Here is a 22,266-nt window from a genome sequence, read left to right as displayed (position 1 = left end):
CTGTGCACCATTTTCGTAACACGTGGTTATTTGAGTCACTGTTGCGGTCCTATTAGCTTGAACCAATCTGGCCATTCTCCTCTGACCTCTCTCATTAACAAGGCATTTTCACTCACAGAACTGCAACTCACTGGATATCTTTTATTTCTTGAACCCATCCTCTGTAAACTTGGGACTGCTGTATGTGAAATCAGTTTCTGAGATACTCAAACCACTTTGTCTGGCATGAACCTGCCCTGACAGCTCCAACACCATATTTAAGATTGCCGACAACACCACATTCAATGGCTGAATCTGCATACAGGAGGGAGATCGAAAATTTGGCTGAGTAGTGCCACAAAAACAAGCTCTCACTCAGTGTCAGTAGGACCAAAGAGAAGATTATTGACTTCAGGAGGAGGACTCCATAGGTCCATAAGCCAGTCCTCATTTGGGGAATCAGCGGTGGAGAGGTTCAGCAAATTTAAATTCCTCGATACAGGTTTCCCCCACTAACCGAAGGTACAGCGTTCCTATGAAACAGTTCATAAGCCAGAATGTCGTAAAGTGAATAAACAATTACCATTTATTAATATCGGAAAAATTTTTGAGCATTCCCAGACCCAAAAAAAACCTACAAAATCATGCCAAATAACACATAAAACCTAAATAACAGTAACATATAGTAAAAGCAGGAATTATATGATAAATACACAGCCTACATAAAGTAGAAATACTTTTCTGCAAATTGCAGCACTATCTGGCACAGTGAAAATCTCACAGCCGCACTCTCGGCGGAAACACCCTCTCCAGTAACCTTTAAGCTATGAAGCTGCCAAATCATACCAAATAACACAAAAATATACAGCCTATATAAAGTAGAAATAATGTATGTACAGTGTAGTTTCACTTACCGGAATCAGGAAGACTCCAATAAATTGCAGTTTTGTCACAGTTAAACACTTGCTTATACGAATAACCACCTTCTGTAATTATTTTCTTCAGTTCTGCTGGGAACTTTTCGGCAGCTTCAGTAACAGCTAAAGCACTCTCTCCAGTAGATGTTAAACTATGAAGCTGCCCTCGCCTCAGAAACCGATCAAACCACCCATGACTACCTTTAAGTTCCACTTTCGCAACGCTTTCATCAGCATCGTCCAGTGCTTCCTGTTTCAGCTTATTAAAAAGACTGATTTCTCTTTAAGTATAAGAAAACTTAATGGAACACCACGCTTTGTACACCCATCAATCCACTCAAGCCATAGACTTTCCATTTTATCCATTATTGAATGCCGACTAAGAGAGACCACTTTGCTACGAGCAGAACCAACAGTAACATCGGCAGCTTTCAAAATTCTTTCTCTCTGTGTATAAATAGTGTGAATGGTGGACGCAGACAAGTTCAACGCGCGGACAACGTCCTTACTTCATTCACCACGATTGAAACGCTTAATTATGTCTAGTTTTAAGCTAAATGTAACACACTTACGAGCTCTTTTAGGCTTTTCTGATACCTTAGAGCTCATCTTGCTAACGGATGCACAAAATAAATCGAGATAAAGCACATGTTTAAGCAATGCCGGCTAGGATGCAGTTCCGGAGGAGCAGCTTGGCTGTTCGGGCGCCCGCTGCCTTTTTCCGTAACAGTGAAAACACCTTCTGTTAGCGAAAACAGGTAACTAATGTAGCTCTTTCGTAACAGCGAGGTGTCGTAAAGCAAACATTCGGTATCATTTCAGTGGATGAAATGGGTCCAGCAAATAACTGCCATTGCAAAGAAACCATGGCAGTGCCTTCAATTTTGCATATCTTATTTTCAATGGTGATTAAAAAAGGGGATAATCATGAGACTAAAACTGAAGGGGACATTGCTCAACTGGTAGCCAATGGTGGGTAGACTAGTATAGGAGTACTGGGTAAATTGAAAATAGAATTGTTTTATTACTGTCACATGTACAGAGATACAGTAAAAGCTTATCTTGCAAACTGTTCATACAGATCAAATGATTGCACAGTACATAGGGAGTTAGAACAAAATAAAACAGCAACAATGCAGAATAAAGTGCAACAGCTACAGAGAAACTGCATTGCCAGTAAACAATAAGGTAGGATGATCATAATGAGGTAGATTGTGAAGACAAAGGTCCATTTTATCATGAATGGATGGAACAGAAGTAGTTTAAGCTACGACACAGGCAACAGTAGTTGGAAGTAGAAGTAGTTTGTGGAGAAAGGGGAAACAGACAGTTCTATCTGAATTCTATTTCCAAAATCTTTTTCTGTATTCAATCTCTCTACTTTTTCCTCTTTCTGCTACTCTTAACACAATTTATTCATGCGTAATGTTATACACGAGGTGAAAGTGGACTTTGGCACTAGTGTGCTGGGTTAGTTGCATCAAAGATTATTTTAAAAGTCCAGATTTTCAGATGACGAACTGCTGAAGAATGAATTTTATCTTGCATCAGCAACATTTTCCTTCAAAACAATTTCTAAGACCTCAGAGCTCAACTTAAGTGATCTCTCAGGATGAATTATGACTGCATCCACTCCAGTTCTGTGAGCTTTGAAGTGGTTGATGAGGCCAATGTGGGACCCACAGATTCAGCTACAGGGAGGAAAGTTGTGTGTGGCACAGATTTGTTTAAAAGGGCAAGCAGCCAGAGCAGTGTTTTGGGAGGTGCTGCAATCCTTCCACCATTACGCAGGACCCTATGAGCTCCTGTTTCCTGAAGAAGTTTTTCAATGCCATCTCAAATACACCAACTCCACGTTAAGTGGTCACGAGTTAGTAATTCCCATGAAATATTACACATTTTCAAGGCTTCACGAACGTCCTCTAATCCAGCTGGCAATCTTTATTCATGACATAACTTTGAATGGAGAAATTTCAGGAAATCTGATCACTTGGCTGTCCTTCTACCTGCATACAGACAGATGCTAAAAAGCAAGGCTCCAGAGACAAGGGTAACGAAGAAGTGGTCACAGGAGGCAGAGGAGTGGGTACAGGATTGCTTTGAGTCAATGGACGGGGCCGTGTTCGAGGACTCATCTGTGGATGTGGATGAATACAGTAGTTGTCACTGACTTTATAAAAACAGTTGTAGATGAGTATGTCCCCACAAATCATTCGGAGTCTTCCCCATCTAGAAGCCCTGAATAAACCAGGAGATCTGCATTCTGCCAAGAGTCAGATTAGAGACATTTAAGTCTGGCAAACAAGAAACTTACAAGAGGTCCAGGTACAATCTGCTGAAAGCCATTTCACAAGCGAAGTGGTAATTCCAGACTAAAATTAAATCAATGCAGGATGCTTGATGGTTGTGGTAGGGCTTGAATGTTATTACTTCTTACAAAGTGAAATCATGCAACATTGGAGACAATAGGGCTTTGCTTCCAGTTGGGCTCAATGCTTTCTATGCTTGCTTTAACTGTCAACACATGGAGGAACCTTTAAAAACTCCCACAGCCCCTGATATAACAGTACGATTTCAGTCTCAGGTCAATGTGAGAGCATCCTTCAGGATGGTGAACCTACAAAAAGCATCCAGCCCAGATAGGGTATGTGTCTGAACACTAAAGACCAGAGTTGCTTAATTGGCTAGAGCATTCACCGATACCTCTAACCTCTTGCTTTGGTAGTCTGAGGTACCCACCTGCTTCAAGCAGGCCTCAATCATTCCAGTGCCCAAGAACATGGTAACCTGCCTCAATGATTATCATCCGGTAGAATGTGATAGTGTTTTGTGAGATTGGTGATAAAGCACGTCAACTCCTACCCGAGAAGTGACTGGGATCTGCTCCAATTTGCAGGTCCACAGCAGATGCCATTTCATTGGCTCTTCACCCAACTCTGCAACATCTGGACAGCAAAGATACATACATCAGGATGCTCTTCACTGACTAAAGCTCAGAATTCAATACTATCATCCCCTCAAAACTAATCAGTAAGCTTCAAGACCTTGGCGTCAATATCTTCTTGTGCAAATGGATCCTCGATTTCCTCACTTTCAGACCCCAACCAGTTCAGACTGGCAACATCTCCACAATATCCATCAACACAGGTACACAACAAAGCTGTATGTTTAGCCCCCTGCCCTGCTCACTTTATATTTATGAATGCAAGGCTTAGCACAGCTCCAATGCCATATTTAAGTTTGCTAATGATAGCAGCGTAGTTGGCCAAATCAAAGGTGGTGACAAATCAGCATATACGAGGGAGATGAAAACCTGGCTGAGTGATGCCACAAAAGCAACCTCTCACTCAATGTCAGCAAGACCAAGGAGTGATTATTGACTTTAGGAGGAGGAAACCAGAGGTCTATTAGCCAGTTCTCACTGGGGAATCAAAAGTGGCAAAGGTCAGCAACTTTAACTTCCTCACTGTAACCATTTCAGAGGATCGACACTGGGCCCGGCACACAAGTCCAATTATGAAGAAAGCACGGCAGTGTCTCTACTTCCTTAGAAGTTTGCAAAGGTTCTGCATGACATCTAATACTTCGACAATCTTCTACAGATGTGTAGTGGAGAGTGCATCAGAGCCTGGTGTGGAAACACTATTGCCCTTGAATGGAAAATCCTACTAAAGTAGTAGATATGGCCCAGACCACCAGAGGTAAAGCTCTCCCCTCCACTGAGCACATCTACATGGAGTACTGTGATAGAAAACCGGCATTCATCATCAGGGACCCTCTGCACCCAGGTTATGCTCTCTTCTCGCTGCTGCCATCAGGAAGGTGAATCAGGAGCCTCAGCACTCACACCTCCAGGTTCAGGAATAGTTATCCTCACTTCATTCAACTTCACTTGTCCCATCAAAAACTACGGATTCACTTTCAAGGACACTTCAACTCATGCTTTTGATATATATTGCTTGATTTCAGGAATTCCGCTAGAATTCCAGAAGCAGTTCTTCAGCAATTGCAAAGAGACGGTTGATAAATACCTTGGCAACGATAATGCATGTTACAGACAGCATTGAGACCAATGCTGCCCACACCACCACCACCACCACCACAACTGGAGTAGCCACCATCAGATTTTTTTCCCCTTATTTGAAAATTGTCATGATTTAAAAACTCCAAAGTCCTCTGACATTTCATCCTCTACCTAACCATGGGAGACCAAGCTGTGAACATGTGTTTCTGCCAGGAATATGTTGTGCTCTTGAGCCTTTGTTCATCAGGTGGCACGCAGCTTTGATGTGTTTGTAGAGGCAGATGACAAGGGTAGTCTGCATTGCTTGCTACAGGATGAATTCCAGAGTGCACATACTGAGTTATGGGTCACAAGTTTTTTTAAAATGTCCCTTCCAATAGACACTGACTGATTCTCTATTCTTGACAAGTTCAACTGCATCCTTGGATCAGGACAAGTCCTTGATGGCATAGGATGTAGACTGTCTTACAACACTCAAGAATCTGCGCAAGTCATGGCTATCAGCAAATTGCCAGAACTTCCACACTATTTCCACCCACCATCTGTTCTTTGGATCACAGGTTTTCCGTTTGACCTTAGCCTTCTGGTAAATATTTTATAATTAGCAATAGCTGTCCTCAAAGGAGTTAAGAGTGTGTAACTTTCTACTTACCATAAGGCAAGGTGAACAGTACATACAGTGGCATGCAAAAGTTTGGGCACCCCGGTCAAAATTTCTGTTACTGTGAATAGTTGAGTAGAAGATGAACTGATCTCCAAAAGTCATAAAATTAAAGATGAAACATTCTTTTCAACATTTTAAGTATATTATTTTATTATTATATTATTATTTTTATATTATTTATATTATTTATATTATTTTTGTTTTGTACAATTTTAGAAAGAAAATTTGCAGACGGTATTTGAGCAAATTTGTAGATGGTATTTGAGCTCTGCCTAGCCACAGTTATGCCATTGGTTTATCTAAAAAGAGACATTTGACTCTGGAACTCCACAATGTTCACCAGCATGAAAGTTAAGAAAATGCATTGATGAGAGAACATTAGAAATGCCCATAAGGTCATTGTGAATGAACCTTAATGATGTTGTCTTAATATCATATACCTTTACCACAATAGTAAAATAAACACCTTCTGTGGCGTTTGCTTGATACCAAAATCTGGCTTACGTGAGCAACTTTAAAGCAGGAGTTTCCAACCTTTTTTATGCCATAGGCCCCTACCATTAACCAAGGGGTTCATAGACCCAAGGTTGGAGGGTTAAGAAGAAAATGTTTAAACATTTTGCCTGCATCTTCATGAAAAACAACACAAAATGTCTTCTAAAAATAGCAGAGGGCCAAGGAAGGAAGAACAAAGATGAAAGGAATTAATTAATGCACTTTAAAAGTTCCACAGAAAGTTGTGATGCTTAAAGCCAATTCCCCAAGGTTTTCAACGATGTGAATTTGAAGATAGATGATACTGGTTATCATCCTGCCAAATTCCACAGAATCTAAAACAGTTCTCACTAAGATGCTAAGTATAACTCCACTAGTTATGAAAAGGTGAGTGAAGACACTGGTGTGTGATAGGGGTATGAACTTTCTGGGGAATAACAAAACATTATCACTATAACATCCATTACACTCCTCAAATTCACGTCTGCTCATTTGCTCATAGTTAACAAATAACAAAACGTTTCAATACCTATAAACAATTATTTAACCTAACAAACTAGTTTGATTTGTAAGCAGTAATCAGTTTTGAAATCATTAGGTGCAGCTGTGTAACCAAAGACTACTCTCTTAACAGAACAATATGCAGATTGCGAATCAGTCAACACAAGTGGTCTGAAAACTGCTGACTATATTTGTAAGGAGAATGTTTGGTATTCACTATGTACCCTGCATAGACAAAACCCCATAAAAAATTGAAATGAGGTTGAGGCTGTACTCGCAAGCAGATCTGTGGATAATAAGGGGCATGGTCCTGAAGCAACTGCAGTTAAAAACATCAACGTTGCAGAGTCTGATTCGATCCCATAAACACAAGAGATTTTGAAAATTGAGAAATCTTGAGCAACATGCACAAAATACTGGAGGAACTCAGCAAGTCAGGCAGCATCTATGGAGAGAAATATTATGAAATGTCAACTATCCCTTTGCCTTCACAGATGCTATCTGAACTGCTGAGGCTCTCTAGTGGCTTGATTTTTGTTCTGGAAGCCAGCATCTAGTCTCGCTTCTCTGTGATACCCATTGAGGAGAAAGCACAGAACTTAATGAGTTGAACTGCATGTGCATGTAACAAGAGTGTCTTGGACCTTCAGGTGGTCCATAGCAGCGGCGATTGATAAGTTCATGGCCTAAGGTAGGAGAGATGAGTTATACCACTCTCGTTACATGCACATGCAGTTCAACTCTGAGTGAAAATGCAGAAAGTTTGGTTAATAATTCATCTCTTTCTACTTTAGGCCACAAACTTATCAATCACCCCTGCTGTGGACCATTTTCTGGAGGTCCACGACGCCAACTTCTACAAAGAAGGGATCTATATGTTCCACGACCGCTGGACTTAAGGGTATAAATATACAAAAAATAAATGTGCTGGGTTTTCTAAAATTGACTCCTTCTACCTTAGGCCACGAACTTATCAATCACCCCTCGTATTATCACTCTCAAACCCATTCTTCTGCCTTCTCCCTGTAACCTTCGTTGCCCTTACTAATGAAGAATCTATCAAACTCTGCTTTAAATATAAACAATGACTTGGCTCCCATAGAAGTCTGTGGCACAATTCACAAGTCTCGAGCTAAAGAAATTCTTCATCTCTGTTCTAAAGGGACATCCTTCTCTTCTGAAGCTATGCCCTCTGGTCCGAGACTCTCCCACAATTGGAAACATCCTTTCCACATTCACTAACTAGGCCTTTCAATATTCAATTGATTTCAAATGAGGTTCCCTCTCATTCTTCTAAACTTCAGCAAGTACAGGCCGAGAGGCATCAAATGTTCCCCATAGGTCCACCCTTCCATTTCTGGGTTCATTCTCGTAAACCTCCAATCAACCCCTCTCCAATGCTAGCACATCCTTCCTTATATATAGGGCCCAACGCTGCTCACAATACTCCAAGTGCAGTCTGACCATTGCTTTATAAAGCCTCAACATTACATCCCTGCTTTTATATCCCAGTCGTCTCGAAACGAATGCTAGCATTGCATTTACTTTCCTTACTACTGACTCAACCAACAAGATAACTCTTAAAGAATCCAGGACTAGGACCATATGGCCCCTTTGCACCTCTGATTCTTTTAATTTGCTAGCTGTTTAGCTTTATTCCTCCTACCAAAGTTCATGACCATTACACTTCCCTGCACTATATTCCATCTGCCACTTCTTTACCCATTCTCCTAACTTCACCAACTCCTTTTGCAGACACCCTGCTGCCTCAACATTACCTGCCTCTCAAACTATCTTTGTATCATCCGCAAACTTGGCCACAAAGACATCAATTCATCCAGATCATTAACAAACAACCTGAACAGTAACATACCCAACACCAACCCCTGCAGAATACCACTAATCACTAGCTGCCAACTAGAAAAGGCCCCCTTTGTTCCCATTCTTCTGTCCTGCAATACCATGGCCTCTTCGCTCGTTTAGCAGCATCATGTGAGGCACCTTGCCAAAGGCCATCTGAAGATACTGACTGATCTATTCTGACATCAACACGTCCTTGCCCAGTTCTCAAAAGCACAGTTCACTGGTGTACATAATTCCCAAGAGTTCAAAGTCACAGAGGGAAAAAAAATGCTGATTCATCTCAGTATAAAGAGACCAACCCTACTTCCTGAAATTACTGCCCCAAGTCTCTTTTTTTCCTTTCTCAGAGAGTCTTAGAAGTTTCAATAGTTTCACCTCTTATTCTTCTAAACTCTAGATATAGATGTTGGGATTTGAGGTGATAGCAGAAGAAATGGAAAGGAAGTCATTTCAGGCGATTGTCTCTCCATAAACGAAAAGCTGAGAAAAAAAACAGGCAAGTAAGGCTGGGTCAGATTACTTGCTGTGCAGTAAAATTTAGGATGCATGTGTCAAGTTGTGGTTGAACAGTTTTTCAAGTTCACTGTTGTCTGTCCATATATACAACTGAATGAAGCAACAGTGCACCCACAATACATCTACCACATAGCTCAAAACAAAACTCAGTGAATTCTGGTGAACTAGGACACACTGGGACCAGAACATTTTGACTCAATTAAACAGCTGCCCCGATTACCCAATGTTTCATGAAATAGTTGAAAAAGTATTTTTAAAAACTACCATTTAAAGTAACAAATTATGCATTTAAATGAAATACAGAACAAATTAGAACACTATCAAAATTACTACAGTAATTATCAGAGGAATTTATCCAGTGTACACCTTCTTTTGATTGACAAAATCAGCATAGACACCTAGTGTTGATAAATGAACTGCCTTCATACAATTCTTTCAACATCCTTTAAATCTCTACTTTCATCGTAACATTCAAAACGAAGCAGTTTCTTTTTCACTCCTGGCTGTTTCTGAGCAAAGCAGTTTCAAATTGTCTTACTGCTTATTTCCTGCTAACCATCAGTGACAGAAATCACTGCTTTTTGACACAAACGCACTTATTTAAAAACTTTGCTCTAAGCACAGTCTGACGCTAGCTCGAAAGTTGTGAGAATCTCCTGCCCCAATTAAACGACAGAATGTCCTAAATAATCAAAGGGAATTCCAGCTATTTTCTCAGTTTTTGTTCTTTAAGAGTTATCCCAAATAAGTGGCTGCCCTGATAAACCACTGGCCCAATTAACCAGAATCACTGTATTACCATAGATGTTAATAAAATATAATTCAAAATGCATGAAGTGCGCAGCACAGCTAAACAGTAAACAGCTCACTATCCCAGTGATGAGAATTCAGTGGTGGCAGGGTATTCATCAGTCTCACAGCCTGAGGGAACCAACTGTTACCCAGTCTGACAGTCCTAATCCTGATGCTCCTGTACCTCTAACCTGATGGTAGTGGGCCAAATAGATTGTGGGACGGGTGGTAGGAATCGTCACCAATACTCTTGCTCTTCGTATATAATACTCCCAGTAAATATCACAGGTAGGGTGGAGGGACACCCTCCATTATTAAGTCCAATATTAAGGACCTCCAGCATCTAGGACATGCCCTCTTCTCATTGTTACCATCAGGTAGGAGGTACAGAAGCCTAAAGGCACACACAGTGATTCAGGAACAGCTTTTTCCCCTCGGCATCCGATTCCTAAATAGACATTGAACCCACGAACACTACTTCACTTTTTTTTAATATATATTTCTGTTTTTTGCACTATTTTTAATCCATTCAATATATGTATACAGTAATTGATTTACTCATCATTTTTCTTCTTCTTCTATATTATGTATTGCATTGAACTGCTGCTGCTGCTGCTGCTAAGTTAATAAATTTCACGACATATGCCAGTGATAATAAACCTGATTCTGATGATCCTCTTGACAGCTTTTAATTATCCCCTAAGGTCTTGCAGTTCGATGCCTTGTAACTTCCGAGCCACACAATGATGCATCCAGACAGGACAATCTCAATGGTGCTCCAGTAGAAAGTTCTTAGAATGGAGTAGTGAGCTTTGCATGCTTCAGTCTCCTCAGAAAGTGCGAACTCTGCTATGCCTTCTTGACTAATGAGGTGGTGTTGGTTAAATTGCTCCCTACGAGGCTGAAGCTCCCTTTCTGTCAAGGCTTTCAATCGTAAGAGTTCTTTGGATATTTGGGTTGTGAAGCTATTAAGAGCACTGATAAACCAATGCATGTTGTGGTTATCAATGCACATCAGTACCTCAAAATTTTCCACTATGCAGTACTGCACCTTCTCTTCAACAAGCTTCCCACTGAAGTTGGGCTGAACTAAACAGGACAAATGAGAAACCGAATCTCTACAATTTCCAGTCCAGAACTAGAAGGTGTTGCCACAGACGTTGTGCAGGCCAAGTTCTTGAGTATATTTCAAGAGGAGGTTGAGAGATTCTTGACTAGTAAGGACTTCAAAAGTTGTGGCAAGAAGGCAGGAGAATGGGTTGAGAAGAATAAATCATGATGGAATGGTGAGGCAGACTCGATGGGCTAAGTGGCCTAATTCTACTCCTAGGCCTTATATAGTCTAGACCATAAGACACAGGAGCAGAATTAGACTATTTAGTCCATCGAGTCCACTCCACCATTTCATCATGGCTGATCTCAGATCCCATTCAACCCCATACATCTGCCCTCTTACCATATCCCTTGATGCCCCGATCAATCAGGAATCTATCAACTTCCATTTCAAATATACTGCTTTGTCTAATTAAGAGGCACTGGAGGATATATGCATTGAGAGGTATTGCATACCAGACACACCTGAAGCAAAAACTGTGGATGAACCAGGAAATTTATAGCCTGCTAAGGGCTAGGTCTGTGACATTCAAGACCAGTGATCCAGAACTATACGAGTACAGGAACAACATACGGAAGGCTATTTTCAGGGAAATAAAACACACGCAGTTCTGGTAGGGTTTGTAGGCCATTACTTTCTACAAAGCAAAGCCTAACATCATGAAGGTTGGTGATGCTTCACTCCCAGATGAGCTCAATGCCTTTTATGCATGTTTGTGAATCCCTGCAGCATTAGGTGACCTTGAGAACTCTGTCTCAGAACAGCTTTCAAGAGAGTGAACACCCGCAAGACATCAGGCCCTGATGGTGTACCTGGTAGGGCTCCGAAAACCAGTGTCAACCAACTAGTGGGAGTGTTCAGGGACACCTTCAATCTTTCAGTGCTTCAAAAGGCAGACCATCATACCAATGCCCAAGAAGAGCAGGGTCTCAAAAACTATCACTTCGTGGCACTCAGATCTACCGTATGAAGTGCTTTGAGAGGTTGGTCATGGCTTGAATCAACTATTGCCTAAGGATTTAATCCCACTGCAATTTGCCTATTGTCACAATGGGTCTATACCGGATGCAATCTCACAGGCTCACCACTCAGCCTTGGATCACCTGGACAACAGCAATACCCACGTCAGGCTGCTGTTTATTGACTACAGCTCAGTGTTCAAATCAATCATACCCTCAGTTCCAGTCAAAAGCTCCAAAAACTTGGACTTTTGTACTTCCCTCTGCAATTGAATCCTTGACTTGTTCACCAGACCAATCTGTGCCGATCAGAAATAACATCTCCTCCTCGCTGACAATCAACACTGGTGCACCTCAAGGATGCATACTTAACCCACTGCTCTACCCTCTCTATACCAACAATTATGCGGCTAGGCACAGCTCAAAACTCATCTGTAAGTTTGCAGACGACACAATTATTGCTGGCACAATTTCAGATGGTGATGAGGTGGTGTACAGGAGTGAAACTGTTTGAGTGGTGTCACAATAACAACCTTGCACTCAACATCAGTAAGACCAAGGAACTGATTGTTGACTTCAGGAAGGGGAAGTCAAAGGTACTCACCAAATCTCATCGAGGGATCAGAAATAGAAAGGGTGAGCAGTTTCAAGTTCCTGGGTATCACCATCTATCAAGATCTATCCTGGGCCCAACATATTGGTGCAATTACAAAGAAGGCATGACAGTGGCTATATTCCATTAAGAGTTTGAGCAGAATTGGTATGTCACCAAAGACATCCACAAATTTCTACAGATGTACCAAGGACAGCATTCTAACTGGCACAGAATGGGAAAAAGCTACAATGGGTTGTAAACTCACCCAGCTCCATTATGGGCAGTAGCCTCCCCAACATCCAGGACACATTCAAGAGACGATGCCTCAAAAAGGCAGCATCCATTATTAAGGATCCCATCACCCTGGACATGTCTTCTTATACACACACACACACACACACACACACACACACACACACACACACACACTTATTCAAATTTAGATTTTATGTACTGCACGGACTGCTACTGCAAAACAACAAATTTCACAACATACACCAGTGATATTAAACCTGATTCTGAAATGGCAGAGTAAAATCTGGCAAAGTCTATAACCAGGATAGTTGCATTGTTGGAACAGTTCATGACAATCACAAACAATTCAGATGTCATTTGTATCTTTTCAGTACTGTGTGGAGCAGTAGCCAATAATTAAAGGGGGAACAAAAAGTTATGAAGTAGTTCTCACTGAAGTTTTGTTCTTTACTAAATAACTGTACATTTTCTCCACGCAAGTGAAGAACTCTATCTAAACCATTGATCAAGTTCAAGATTAATTATCATTCAACCACACATGAATATAGCCAAACGAAACAGAATTCCTCCAAGGACAAGCTGCAGAACACATTACCAAAAGCACTCTGCATATAGCACAAAGAGCACGTGGTTATGATTTCAGAAGAAAAATACAATCACAAAGGAAAAAAATGACATAGCCCAAGTCCCTGAGTAGCATGGCCATAGATTGATGGCAAGTTGTCCTGGTCTAGCTTGTGAACACCAGAGAGCAGCCCCCCAATCCAGTACGGTTTCCAGCACGGTCAGAGATCACTGCTCTCTCCCAAAACACCTCCGCATTTCCTTTCCTGGGCAACTGCAACAGGCGATCTCAGTGAGGAGATAGTCCTCACCACAAACACAAAATATTCTGCAGATGCTAGGGTCAAAGCAACACTCACAAAACGCTGGAGGAACTCAGCAGGTCGGGCAGCATCCATGGAAACGATCAGTCAACGTTCCAGCCCGAAACGCTGACTGATCGTTTCCAAGGATGCGGCCCGACCGGCTGAGTTCCTCCAGCGTGTTGTGAGTGGTCCTCACCACAACCAAGGCAACACAGTTTCCCTGCCAATGGTCTTACCAATGAACCAGACTTGAAGTATTCCACATTACCAATGTTCTACAGGGTCTTGCGATCACAATAAAAACATGCAAGACAACCAGTCACTCCTTTTGTTGGATCATGCACCTTCTCAGCCCAACAGAATACCGCAAGTCCAGATGGTAATACAATGAAACACAATCCAGCTCCACTGCTATCAAGCAACTCGCTGATGCAATACCCTACAGTACTTGATGTTCTTAGTATTCAGTAGTGACTTGCAATTGTAAAATAGGAGTACAAGATGAACAAATACAGTGGATTCCAGTTAGCTAGGCCAATGGTTAATTGGGGCAGCCGCTCATTTTATATAATCCTTAAAGAATAAAAGCAAATTGACAAAATTGCCAGGATACCCTTTGTTTATTTGGGACACTATGCCATTTAAGTGGGCCAGGAGACTGTTGCCCAAGTTTTTAAGTAGCATGAGGCACGTACAATTCTGTGGCCGCCATACACTATACCGTGCATAAAGTGAATAGTTTTTAAATCGCGTCAGTTGCTTATGTTTGAGTTCAAAAAGCAGTGATTTTTTGGTGAGAAATGAGCAGCAAGACAATTTCGAACTGTTGTTGCTCACTGTAGTTTCAAGCATTCCGGTTTGGAGATGCCAGAAATGGCCAGGAGTGAAAATGAAATGATTTCACTACTTCAACAATTATCCTAAATGTTACAATGAAACTGAAGATTTGTAGGATGCAGTCATCGAAAGCATTGTATGAAGGCAGTCTGTTATCTGTACTTGATGTCTGTGCTGACATGTTCACTGTCAATCATAAGAGCAGCGTCCACTGGATGAATTCCTCCATCAATAACTATTAGGAACTACAGTTTTATGTATTGCAGTGGTATTGTTAATATTCTAATTTTTTTGTATTTTATTTAATTACACAATTTGTTATGCAGTTGAACAGTAGTTAGTCTCTTTTTTAACTATTTCCATGAAGCTTCAGCTAATTGGGGCAGCTATTTAATCGGGCTAAAATGTACTGGTCCCAATGTGTCCCAATTAACCATAAGACACTGTATTCCTTTGACTGGACTGAGGGTGAATGCTGCTTCCGAGCATACTGCCACCTAACTGGACCTTGCATTTGAAACAGTGAAAACAGTGCAACGTATTGGCAGGGGATCAGGATATTAAACCCAAGTAAACCCAAGATAAACTAAGATTTAGAGTCCATCCATCAATCTCAACAATCACTCACTTTTTAATAACCTTCCACTTAAACACATCTTGATTCATCATGGTCAGTTGACAGCTGTTTAAAGTTTATATTGCAAGTATATTCAACATCAAACTGATTTCCTTCACCAATGATCTACAACTTTTGTTACAATAATTCTTGCATTTTTGAAAAAAGAATTTCAAAACCAACAATACATCTCATCATATGTCCATCCAATGACCTCTATTTCATGTACTATTTTAAAAATCAGAAGCCCTTCATGAATTACCAAACTTTGGTGGACCAATATCATGGTAAGAAGTGATTTTTTGTATTACAATGGCAAAATGGAAACCAAAGGGAAGAGAATGACTTATGCCCTAGTAAAGTGACATTGCTCTAATTCAATGGAAAGGACATTATGGCTCTAAATGTATTTTTAGATAGATCAAACTAGCAACTTTGTCTTTTTCCATTTTTACTTATACTTGACAACACAATTTTCAAATAAATGTACTTAAAAGTTATTAATTGTTAATACTGCAGTAAAAATAATTATTTCAATATCAATTCAATCAGTTTCAAATTTTCCTTTTGCAGTTTTTGTTTTGTGTTTAGCCTCTGACTTTATTCAATTTATTTCATCAAGATTTCTATTCCTCTTTCCAATGTCTTTCTTTGGACACAAGAGATTCTAAAGATGCTGGAAATCGAGCATCTATGAAAAGGAATACAAAGTCAACGTTTCAGACCCTTCTTCAGGACTGGAGAGAAAGTGGGTAGAAGCCAGAATAAAACTGTAGTGGGGAGAGGAAGGAGTGCAAACTAGGAAGTGATAGGTGAGACCAGGTGAGGGGAAGGTAGGCAGCTGGCAGAGCTGGGGGTGGAGGGGTGAATTGAGAAGCTGGGAGGTGATAGGTGAAAGAGGTAAAGAGCTGAAGAAGGAATTTGAGAGGAGAGGAGAGCAAACCATGAAAGAAAGGGAAAGAGGAAGGGCACCAGACGGAGGTGATGGGCAGGTGTGTTGAAAGGAAAAGGTGAGAGGGATTGCCCCACTTAACATCCTCTCTACATTCACTCTATCTAGGTCTTAAAAATATTCAATAGATTTAAATTAGATACCTCCCCCCAATTCTTCTAAACTCCAGTGAGTATAGGCCTAGAGCCATCAAACACTCCTCACACATTAACCCTTTCATTCCCAGGTTCATTCTCATGAACCTCCTCTGGACCCACTCCAATGCCAGCACATCCTTTTGTTAAATAAGGAGCCCAAACTGCCATCATATTCCCAGTACAGTCTGACCAATGAAGCCTCAGCGTTACATACTTGCTTTTATATTCTGGTCCTCTCAAAATGAATGCTAACATTGCATTTGCCTTTCTTACCACTAACAATTTCCATTTACTGACCACCCTTCACTGCCCACGAAAGGCTAGAAGGCAGTCACGTTCTTAAGCAGCAGCAGCAGATGGTAAGAGAATTTCAGGGTTCATCCTAACATTACAATTCTTTTCAACCAAGAACCAGTGTGCAAACAGCAAGCAGATGGGCACCTGCTGCCTTTGGCCTTCTTACTGGTAGAGGTTGGAGGTCTAGGAAGCTCATTTGGACTATCCTTGGCAAGTAATTGGAATACATTTCTAGATAGTACATGTCACAATCACTGTGTGGAAGTACGGGCGGAATGAATGTTTGAGGTGAAGGAGGAGGAGCCAGTCAATTTAGTCGATCTATCCTCGATGGTGTTGAGTTTTTTCCACTTTTGATGGAGTTATATTCATCTGGGAAAATGAAAGGTATTACATTTCAGTGTGGGCAGGTGCCTTTAAGACAATGTAAAAACTTAGCTATCTAACCTGCAACTAATGGTATCCAACTCTGTATCAGTTTTGGGTTTCAAATAAAGTATAATTTGCCAGGCCTGCATCACATTGGACTGGCTGGCTTGGATCTTAACTCTGTCTGGTATTTAAAAAAATGTCCTTGGGCTCAATTTGGCAGGTTCACTGAAGTTTTAATTTTATACACATGCAGACATGTAGTGGGAAAGAGTGTCAGGAAGTTCAAGAGAAGGACCTGGACTAAAAGTGGGTTCAAATTCAGAGCTTGGGCTCATCCAACATTCTCCTCATTTGGTTGCTACATCAGCACACAGAGCAGTTAAACACACAAGTCTGGAGCCACAGACTGAGCCTGCCAAATGTACTGGCATCAGATCAACCATAGGCCTTTCCCATCTGTTGAGGAATCAGTGCTCCTCCATATGGGTGGGCCAGACCAACAAGCTTCCACCCTTGATGGCAGACTTTTACAAAGATCCAGTACTTTAGTGGGCACCATTAGAGCACCTAAAATTAAATTTAAGGTCATTAAATTTTTTTGAATTTACATTGCACAGCTGCTGAGAAGAGGTTTAAACACAAACATCTAGATTTTAGAACTGAACTTCCAGTAATTTAACAACCCATGAATTACACTTTTGATTTTCATTAAAAGCTACCTCCAAAAATCACAAACAAAATCTTTCACAATTTTCTACAGTCAGGATGTAGAAAAGCATCTCTTCCACAAAATACAATTATTCTTGTCTATTTTGTTTTTAAGTAACATGGTTGAAAATGGATTGTGACCCAAGGAATGAGTGCAATTCTCGCTTAACCAGCACAAGCAGAATCTTGTAATTTCAACATCGAGATGTATCAGCATGGTTAAAAAAAACACTGATCTTCCGCGCCCATTCATTCCATTTTAGTTGTAACTCATAGAAACACAACCTCTTCATCATGACAATGTGCATCCTTTAATAATCACAACTCTAGAAGTTTAGGTTACAACACCTTTCTGTGGATTACACCACAGGCACTAGAAGCCTTGGGCCTAATAATTGATTACATATTGATATATGTACATGCTTGTGCAATTACTGGTAATTATATCATTTAAGCTTTGAAAAGCAGCCATGGGGATCTGTCATTGTCAAAAAGGGTCTTGAAGGCAGAGAACATTGTTTTGGATCTGTACACAGATCCTTGTTTTAAGGAGGGAAGATGAGAATGGGAAAGTAAGAAATAAGTTCTTCAAGCTGGCAATGTTTACAACTTGGAACTCATTGCAAATGGACAGGGAAAACTGATGAGGAAGGCAAATGCAATGTGAACATTCATTTCAAGAGGACTAGAACGTAAAGGCAAGGATATACTGTTGAGACTTTATAAAGCACTGATGAGGCCTCACTTGGAGTATTGAGAGCAGTTTTGGGTCTCTGATTGAAGAAAGGATGTGCTGACACTGGAGAAGGTTCAAAAGAGGTTCATAAAAATGATTCCAGGATTGAATAGCTTGTCATATGAGGAGTCTTGGATGGCTCTGGGCCTGTATTCGCTGGCATTCTGAAGAATGAGGGGTTTCCTCATTGAAATCTCCCGAACAGTGAAAGGCTTTGATAGAGTAGATATGGAGAGGATGTTTCCTATGCTGACAAGAGTCTAAGGCTAGAGAACACAGCCTTGGAATAAAGTGGCGTCCTTTTAGAACAGAGATGAGGAGGAATTTCTTTAGCCAGAGAGTGGTGAATCTATGGATTTCTTTGTGGGGGCCAAGCCTTTATGTATATTTAAGGCAGAGGTTGATAGATTTTTGATCGGTCAGGGCATCAAGGGATACAGAAGAAGGCAGGCAGGAGATTGGGGCTGAGAGGAAAACTGGTTCAGCCATGATGAAATGCAACGCAGACTCAATGGGCCAAATGGCCTAATTCTGCTCCTATATCTAATGGTGTTAAGGTCTAAAATGGCCAGGGATTTCAAAAATCAATGAGATAAGCACAGCAGAAAATAATTAGCATGCTGTCACAAAACGGAACTTTCTAGATTGCTCCACAAGGAGCTGACATGAACTTGATGGCGCAAATGGCCTCCTACAGAAATTATTCTATTTTACCCGCTTATTTGATTTTTTTTTAGCTTTTAACTTTCAAAATCTCCCTCCATCATACTGTATTGTTTTTTTTAATCCAGATCTTACTGGTCCTCGCTGATTGCTTATTTTTCTACATTCAGTGGCCACTTTATTAAGTCCACCAGCACACCTGCTCAATAATACAAGTATCTAATCAGCAGCTTAATGCACAAAAGCACACAGACATGATCATGAAGTTCAGTTGTTGTTCAGACCAAACATCAGAATAGGGAAGAAATGTGATCCAAGTAACTTTGACCATGGAATGATTGTTGGTGTCAGACAGAAACTGTAGATCTCCTGGGATTTTCATGCACATCTTAGAGTTTACAGAGAATGGTGCAAAAAAAAACACGAACTACATGGCAGTTCTACGAGTGAAAATGCCTAGTTAATGGGAGAGGTCAGAGGAAAACAGCCAGACTGGCTCAAGCTGACAAAAAGTCAAGAGGAACTCAAATAAGCATGCTGTTACAACAGTGGTGTGCAAAAGAGTATTTCTGAATGGAAAACATGTTGAACATTGAAGTGGATGGGCTACAACAGTAGAAGATAACAAACATACATTCAATGGCTACCTTATTAGGCTACTGGGTGTATTTCACCTGTTCATTGGATTTTTTTTTAAACTTTTGATGTGTCCCTTTATCATGCGGTCATATTTCTTTTTTCAGATCTTATGGGTCCTTGTTGATTGCTTATTTTTCTGTTCCTTCATGTGAATAGATGTTGGAACTTGACAAAAGGGGAAAACAATCTTCTCTTGGAATAAGAAAAAAAGCCACCTGCCTATTTAAGTCATTCCTTCCGCCAAACATTTGGGAAACCATTGTCAGGGCAAGGTTTAATTTCTCTACAATAGCAGGCATCTTTATCTTCAGTACCATGTTGACTGGTGTAACACTTGGACTTTTTTTTGATCCAGGAAGCATTGAAACCACAATTTTAACAGAGGATTTGATCATCACACATATCCTTAAATAACTAAATTCTGGTCCTTGACTACTGATATCTGGATTAAAACATCAGTGTTATTTATACATCAAACTAAATGCAACGATTAATGAAAGCATTTGCACGACTGCATCACTGAAAGGATGGAAAAATAAATGAGAAAGAATATATACCCAAAATAAGTTTTTCTAACAGTGCTGGTAAATTATACAATACTTATCATTATCAAAAAATGACTCAAGAAAAAGGTTTACTGAAGGCTGAATGCCGAGCAGTATTCACAGCCAATAGAATTCTATCTGGTGTCTTGTGAGAACCAACTTACAAAGTACAGTTTATTACTTCCAGTGTAAATTACTTACCAGGCTCCAGCTTAATAACTTTTATAGCTGCTAACTCTCCAGTATTGACATTCCGAGCCTAAAACAGAATACAAGAAACAAGTTTTCAATATTCTTATTAACAATCTAACTAAATCTTTAAATTACAATTATAATACATCATTGGAATTTCTGCAATTGGGATGCCACCATCCCCAATCTATTACTCCCATCACTGCACTGTAAACACTTTAAACAGTTTTATAATTAGATTAGATTCAACTTTATTGTCATTGTGCCGAGTACAGATACAAAGCCAATGAAATGCATTTAACATCTGACCAGAAATGCAAAGAATAGTGTTATTTACAAAATAACTGTGAATAAAAGAAGTGCTACAGCACACACATATAGAAGTACTGAGACAGTACGATATGGATGCAATACTGCTTAGCGCTGTGATGAGAGGTTCAGCAGTGTCACAGCCTCAGGGAAGAAGCTCTTCCTGTGCCTGCTGGTGTGGGAGCAGAGGCTCCTGTAGTGCCTACCGGATGGGAGGAGAGTAAAAAGTCTATGGTTAGGGTGAGATGCATTCCTGATAATGCTTTTTGCCCTGCCCAGGCAGTGTTTATGGTAGATGTTCTCAATGGTGGGCAATTGGGTGCCGATAATCCGCTAGGCAGTTTTCACCACACACTGGCATGCTTTGCGGTCCAATACGGGACAATTGCCATGCCACACTGAGATGCAGTTGGTGAGTATACTCTCAATGGTACAGTGGTAAAAGACCATCAGTATCCTGGGACAGAGGTGAGCTTTCTTGATGCTCCGCAGGAAATAAAGGTGCTGTTGTGCCTTTTTGATCAGGATGGAGGAGTTCAGGAACCAGGTGAGATCCTTGGAAATGTGGACACCAAGGAATTTGAAGTTTGATACACACTCCACTACAGTTCCATTGATGTAGATGGGGATGCAAGTGTGACTCCTAGCATGCCTGAAGTCCACAATGATCTCCTTGGTCCTCTGGGTGTTAAGGGCCAGATTGTTGTCGGCACACCACGCAGCCAGGTGCTGGACCTCATCCCTGTAGGCCGTCTCGTCATCCCCTCTGATCAGACCAACCACCGTGGTGCCGTCTGCGAACTTGATTATGGAGTTAGAACCATGTACAGGAACGCAGTCATAGGTGAAAAGGGAGTACAGAAGAGGGCTCAGCACACAGCCTTGAGGCACGCCGGTGTTCAGGGTGAGAGTGGAGGAGGAGAGGTTGTCTAACTTAACTGACTGGGGTCTGTTAGTCAGAAAGTCCAAGGTCCAATTGCAGAAGGATATGCTGATAACACTGTAAATACACGTTGGTATTTAGGCACATCTTATTCTAAATCTGTACTTCTAACTTTATTTTTATGTAATACTTTATTCTGTATTATTGCTCAACCTTGTTTTTGGTGTAACTCCTGCCAATTCAACTCAAATTCCTAGTACATTTAAATATTGCAAATAAAATCCTATATCCTTAATCATTCTTCAAGTCAAAACATGTCAAACAATCAGTAGCAACAAGTTGTTACAGTAGGGAATCAGTCTCCTTACTACATTCAACAAACCAAAAGAAATGTGCAAACCTAATATTTATTTAATTCAATACCCAAGTTGGATAATTATAATAAGAGCAAAGGTTACAAGTACATTCCTCCATTTGAGTTAGCAAACCAAACATCAACTCCAATGTGTATACAAGCAAACTTTAACATTAGATATGCTGACAAGGAAATTCCCAGCTGCCTCATCTTTATAAAGGTCAGTACTTCTCACAAAGAGGGACAGGCCATCCCAACCCATTTTAAGTTTACAATTGTTTTCATTGAACACTTACACCTACAAGTCTTAAGCTCCAGGGTACAACGTTTCTTTTATTTCAAGTATGCACTTACCCTCCCACGAGAACAAATCTCAGATCTTTAACACTCTGTCTGTAGTAACCATTTTGCTGAAGGGACAACTTATTGCCAAATGGAGATCGATAAATGATTTTGGGTGCAATAACCCCATAAATGAGTTC

General features: G+C 40.6%; 1 protein-coding gene across 6 annotated transcripts in view; it reads right to left on the bottom strand.

The window, feature by feature from the left end:
- The window catches only part of map4k3a (mitogen-activated protein kinase kinase kinase kinase 3a), a 272,080-nt gene that overhangs the window by 197,874 nt on the left and 51,940 nt on the right, over window positions 1-22,266 (bottom strand). For all 6 annotated transcript variants that reach the window (XM_063056371.1, XM_063056372.1, XM_063056373.1 and 3 more), the window contains exon 2: window positions 20,247-20,304. In XM_063056371.1, the coding sequence (XP_062912441.1) occupies window positions 20,247-20,304 (58 nt within the window). The remainder of the gene's footprint in view (window positions 1-20,246; window positions 20,305-22,266) is intronic.

This window comes from Mobula hypostoma, chromosome 8 (genome assembly GCF_963921235.1).
Source record: "Mobula hypostoma chromosome 8, sMobHyp1.1, whole genome shotgun sequence".
In the NCBI taxonomy this organism is placed as follows: Eukaryota; Metazoa; Chordata; class Chondrichthyes; order Myliobatiformes; family Myliobatidae; genus Mobula; species Mobula hypostoma.
The sequence above is the reverse complement of the archived record's forward strand: the minus strand, read 5'-3'. Positions and strand labels throughout refer to the sequence as shown.